Source organism: Colias croceus, chromosome 24 (assembly GCF_905220415.1).
Source record: "Colias croceus chromosome 24, ilColCroc2.1".
NCBI lineage: Eukaryota > Metazoa > Arthropoda > Insecta > Lepidoptera > Pieridae > Colias > Colias croceus.
The window spans coordinates 592,501-598,911 of NC_059560.1; the positions used below are offsets into that span (position 1 = coordinate 592,501).

General features: G+C 33.0%; 1 protein-coding gene across 1 annotated transcript in view; it reads right to left on the reverse strand.

Moving 5' to 3' along the window:
* Positions 1-5,774, reverse strand: part of LOC123702817 (nucleolar protein 12) — an 11,666-nt gene extending 5,892 nt beyond the window's left edge. Inside the window, exons 1-2 of the mRNA XM_045650620.1 lie at positions 4,689-5,774; positions 3,838-4,048 (exon numbers count right to left, since the gene is read on the reverse strand). Coding sequence (XP_045506576.1) covers positions 3,838-4,048; positions 4,689-5,667 — 1,190 coding nt within the window. The 5' untranslated portion in view covers positions 5,668-5,774. The remainder of the gene's footprint in view (positions 1-3,837; positions 4,049-4,688) is intronic.
* Between the last annotated feature and the right edge of the window lie 637 nt (positions 5,775-6,411).

A 6,411-nucleotide genomic window follows, 5' to 3' on the forward strand; every position in this document is an offset into this window, starting at 1 on the left:
ATCGATCAATCAATCAATCGATCGATCAATCCATTAATCGATTCAATCGATCAATGGATCCATCGATCAATAATCGATCAATCGATTGAATCGATCTATCAATCAATAAGTCGATCTATCGATCGATCGATCGATTCAATCGATTGATCGATCGATTGATCGTTTATTGATTGATCGATTATTGATCGATCGATTGATTGATCGATTCAATCGATTGATCGATCGATCGATTGATTGATTGATCGATTCAATCGATTGATCGATTATTGATCGATGGATCCATTGATCGATTGAATCGATTAATGGATTGATCGATCGATTGGATCCATTGATCGATTGAATCGATTAATGGATTGATCGATCGATTGATTGATTGATCGATTCAATCGATTGATTGATCGATCGATTGATTGATTGATCGATTCAATCGATTGATTGATCGATCGATCGATTGATTGATTGATTCAATCGATTGATTGATTGATTGATCGATTGATTGATCGATTATTGATCGATTATTGATAGATCGATCGGTTGATCGATTGAATCGATTAATTGATTGATCGATCGATTGATTGATTGATTGATCGATCGATTGATCGATCGATTGATCGATCAATCAATTGGTTTTATCAATCAATCAATCAATCAAATCGATGAATAATCGATCAATCAATCAATCAAATCGATGAATAATCAATCAATCAATCAATTGGTTGAATCTGATCTGACCCTGAATTGATGATGATTGATGAATGATGATTGATCGATTGAATGATTGATCGATCGATCGATCGATTTATTGATTGATCGATCGATTGATTGATTGATCGATTCAATCGATTGATCGATTGATTGATTGATAGATTCAATCGATTGATTGATCGATCGATCGATTGATTGATTGATTCAATCGATTGATTGATTGATTGATCGATTGATTGATTCAATCGATTGATTGATCGATTGATTGACCGTTTATTGATCGATCGATTGATCGATTCAATCGATTGATCGATTATTGATCGATCGATTGATCAATCGATCAATCCATCGATTGAATCGATCAATCAATCAATCGATCAATCGATTGAATCGATCAATCAATCAATCGATCGATCAATCAATAAATCGATCGATCGATCGATCAATCATTCAATCGATCAATCAATCGAGTCAATCGATCAATAAACGATCAATCAATCGATTGCATCGATCAATCAATCAATCGATTGAATCGATCAATCGATCGATCAATAAACGATCAATCAATCGATCAATCAATCGATTGAATCAATCAAATCGATCGATCGATTGATCGATTCAATCGATTGAATCGATCAATCAATCGATCAATCGATCAATCAATCAATCAATCGGTACAAACCATATAAAAAGCGGTACATTCTGGTAAGAACCTAGTACAATCGAATAGAATTGAGAAACACTCATTTTTATTCAGTTAGTAGAATTTTCTTTAGTATATTCATGACGTATATTTATATAAACGTAATACAATTTGTTTTTTGATATATATTTTTTTTCGGTTCTGATAACGGTACAATCCGGTACAAACGAAATAAAAAGCGGTACATTCTGGTACGAACCTTGTACAATCGAATAGAATTGAGAAACACTCTTTTTATTCAGTTAGTCGAATTTTCTTTAGTATCTTCATGTGTATTTATATAAACGTGAATATTAGTTTTTTAATATATTTTTTTTCGGTTCTGATAACGGTACAATCCGGTACAAACGAAATAAAAAGCGGTATATTCTCGTACAAACCTAGTTCAATCGAATAGAATTGAGAAACACTCATTTTTATCCCACCAAAAACATTTTCATGTAAAATGTAGCCAAGACGATCCCATATGACTCGCACTGTCAAAAAGTTATCAGATCTCATGTAGAGCCAAGCTTCTAACACTACACGCCCTAACTCTACAAGGCCTAACTTCACAAACTCTACACCTTAGTCAAAATATGTTGCTTGGCCATTTCGCTACATTCACATCGGCGTAAGGTGAAAAATTAATTCACTGTTCATTATTTTTGTGTTATGCAATTATAGTTCTTGTAGTAACGAACGGCCAAGCCACATATTTTGACTAAGGTGTAGAGTTTGTGAAGTTAGGCCTTGTAGAGTTAGGGCGTGTAGTGTTAGAAGCTTGGCTCTACATGAGATCTGATAACTTTTTAACCGACTTCAAAAAAAAGGAGGAGGTTATCAATTCGGCCGGTATATTTTTTTTTTTTTATGTATGTACACCGATTACTCCGAGGTTTCTGAACCGATTTACGTGATTCTTTTTTGTTCGATGCGGGATGGTGTCGAATTGGTCCCATAAAAATTTTATTCGGATAGGCCCAGTAGTTTTTATTTTATGAGCATTTTTGTCTGTAGGTATTTGTAAATTTTGCAAGTGCAAGTTTGAAGTCGGTTGTTTTTAACGCAGTTATCACTTGTTGACAGTGCGAGTCATATGGGATCGTCTTGGCAACATTTTACATGAAAATGTTTTTGGTGGGATTTCATTTCTTTTTGTAAGTTGTTTGTAACAAAAATTTTTTTTATTATTTTCTTCTTTTTTTGGGGTGTATTTCTTGCACATCAGAGACGCCTTTTTTTATAGCCCACTCTCTTGACAAGGACAATTTTTTATTATTTTTAGCTACTGTGTGGACGTAAGAGGCAGGAGACGTTCGCAACACTTCTATTCATTCATATTTATATGATCTGATCTGAAGTATATTATGTCTCAATATATGTCGATTAAATTTTTTATTTTTTTTTTTTAACAAGGAGTACCTATACATATATATATCTAGGGGAACCAAGTTTTAGATTATTAGATTACACCTCTAGCGTCATCAAAATTTAATTTAAAATTACAGGTCTCATACAAACTCCCATCCCCTAGTTTAAGGGGTTGGGGGATGAAAGTTACAAGTTTTATAATTTTTTTGATGTTTGTGTGCTAATACTAGCTTATATACAAAATTTCAGCTTTCTAGGACATTAGGAAATACCTTAAGAATTTTGATGATCATCAGTGAGTCAGTGACGAAATTAGCGTTTTTTAGATATAAATAAAATCTGAAGTATAAAAGCTAATGTAATTAAAACTTAATATGTTCAATAAGTCCGCTATTGACAATATATCCCGAAAATTTTGTTGATCTAGCATAATCCAAACCCAAGTTACGAGGGTTCAAAAAAACGTCGAAGCGCTTCGAGAAAAGGTAGGTAGTGCCCGTGCGCTTCGTTTTCGCTTGGCTCGTCTTGGCGGGGGCACTACCGTGCCCCCAGATTCAGTTAGTTGCCAACTTCACATAGGTGATATATGGATGTTGATGTATGCATTTTGTTAATCTTTTTTGCCAAAATAAAAAGAAATATATTGTTATCAAAATTTGCATTATCATATATGCAATGTCATACTGTAAAATTTTTGATGCAGTTTATAAACATTAAAATTTTTAAAATAAAAAACTTGTATAATCAATTTACAGCGGTGTTCCGACAATCGTTTTGCAGTGTTGGAGTATCAAAGGATTATAGAGTGCACCCTAGAGATCCCCCGACAGTCGGGATGTTTTAAGGCAAGAGTATGTACCTTGTAATTCGACAAATTATCGACCTAATAATAACATAAGATGTTATAGGTACTTCTTCTTCAGAAGTAGGTCAGGTTCAAATTTGTTCAAACATACATAATCGATGTAAAAATTGTTAAAAATTAGGTAACAGATATATCGGATTATAGGGGCGGCGGATGAGACAGGGGCCAGTGTACTGTATTTATTTCTTTTTATTAGAATTAATGAACTCACCTAACAGTTTCAATGTCACCATATTGACTGAACAGCTTCTTCACTTCCTTCTTACATTTCTTGCTAAACGGCACATTACCAACAAACAATGTTCGCTTGATTTCATCCTCCGTCGCTATGTGTTGTTCTTTAGGTTCGTCCGTTTTTGCTTTTTGTTTTTCTTTTTTATTTGATGTTTCTTCTTCCTCTTCATCAGAGCTTTCTTCTTGAGCTATAAAAATTAACAATGTTATGAGCTATAAAAAGTAACATGTGTTTATTATATGTATCTTAAATACCAAATCTACACTTAATATTGTAAAGCTGAAGAGTTTATTTTTGTTTGTTTTGTGAACATGCTAATCTCGGAAACTACTGTTCCGATTTTAAAAATTATTTCAGTGTTAGATAGCCCATTTATCGAGGAAGGCTATGGACTATATATCATATCGCGAAGACCAAAATAAGTGGAAGACTCCATATAAACCACAGCTAGCAGTGTATAATATTAATGCTGACTTGTATTTGTTGAAAATTCATCTTTCACTGGTATTTTAGTAGAATGTATTTTAGTTTAAACATGCTGCTAAAGAATTAAATAACACATAACTAATATGTAATTGTAAAAAAATAACTTTAGTAAAATTGTGTTTATCCGCAGCTTCGCCCACTTTGTCTAAAACCTAATAAATTATATAATAAAACCTTCCTCTTGAATCACTCTATCTAATAAAAAAATACATACAAATCAGTTGCGTAGTTTTAAAGATTTAAGCATACAAAGGGACATAGGGACAGAGAAAGCGACTTTGTTTTATACTATGTAGTGATGTGTTTTAGTATAAACATAAAAAATCTTTAAATAATCTTACCAGCTTCAAGAGCTTCCTTATTTTCATCTTCAGACTGTATATCATCATCCGATTCATGTTCCGAGTCAGTTTCCTGACTTGTGATTGCATTTGGATTTACAATCATCTCCTCTTCTTGATTTGCCTCTACTTGCTTGGTTTTCTTGGATTTCTTCTTTGATTTTAATTTCTTTGTACTTGTGTCATTGTTTTCTGTGTCCGGTTTAGTTTCTTCTGATTTATTGATCTGTATTTCTTCTTGATTAGTATTGGGTTTCTTCTTTTTGTTTTTCCTCTTCTTCTTTTTATTACTTGTGGTGTTGTCTGATTTCTTCTCAACTTCATTAACAGTGTCGTTGTTTTCAGTTGATTTAAGATTCTCTTTCTCCTCGTTAGTTAGCTCATTTGTTGATTTAGATCGCTTCCTTTTCATTGGAGACTTTTTATCTGCCACTTCTTGATTTATCGTTTCAGTTACATTTTCTGTATTTTGTTTTGTGTCAAATGCGGGTTCACTGGGAGTAGACTTACGCTTTTTCTTTTTAGGCGTATTTTCATTGCTTTTTTGCACATCAACTATTTCTACAGATTCTTTCACAGGTGTCATTGATTCTTTTGATTTGTTTATTTGTTTATTTTTCGGTGACTTAGCCTTTGCCATGTTTACCGTCTGCGTGTTTTCTGTATCTAATTGTTCGTTCAAATGTTTTTTAACTTTGTCGACAACTGGACTCGTCAAACTATTGTTACCTTCGTTCAATGTAGTATCAATGTCTGGGTTTTGAAAAATCCTTTTCGGTGATTTCTTAACAATGGCTTTCTTTTTCTGGACCGATGGTGATAGGAAAATAGATCTATCGTCAATAAATTCACTCTTCGGAGTAACGTTAGGAGACTGTGGATGTTTCGTTGGTGTAAGAGCCCTTTTTATTATTTTAGGACGACTCGGCGTCACGTTTCCTGATATTAATGCTGCAACACTTCCAACCACGTAATCCATGGCAGGAATTTAATATCAATTAATGCGAATTCTTTTTTTTTACATTTCACGTTTGAATCGCACGTTTAGCAAAAGTCAAAATCCCACATGGTTTCGTTCGGAATTTTATTTTTAAATCTTTTTGACAAATGACATCTGATAATGACAGTAAGTTTGTGAGATGTTTCTACCATCAAAATATTTAAAATTAACTACTAAAAATTACCATCACATAATATATTGTGAGCTTTTATGTGAGAGAAGTTTCACTTCAAAAACAGTATATTTCTAGTGTCACGTCTTATCTTTTAAAAGTTATAACTTTATTATCAGATTTCTACGTTAATTTATGGGGAAAAAGTAGAAACAAATCCCGACAGGCTAGGCGCTGACAGTTTCTAAAATATTGCTACCAGTATAATTTATTTCAAATACTCCCAAAGCTAGGGAAAATAAGTCAATAGGGTTGTAGAAAATACCGCTTCAAACTCAAACTCAAACATTTATTTATTCAATTAGACTTCTTCGAGAACCACTTTTGTAACGTCATATTTACATATTTTAAACATTTACCACCGATTAAAAAGCAGTATCTATGGAGAAGAACCGGTAAGAAATTCCATAGTTGCTCTTTTTAATCATGTCAGTATTACAATTTAATTTTACAAAATATGTAACTGTATATTATCATAGTATGCCAAAGAACTGTCCTGTGGTTTTTATGCGACAACCCTCCATGGGGTTTTTATCTTCCATATATATTCC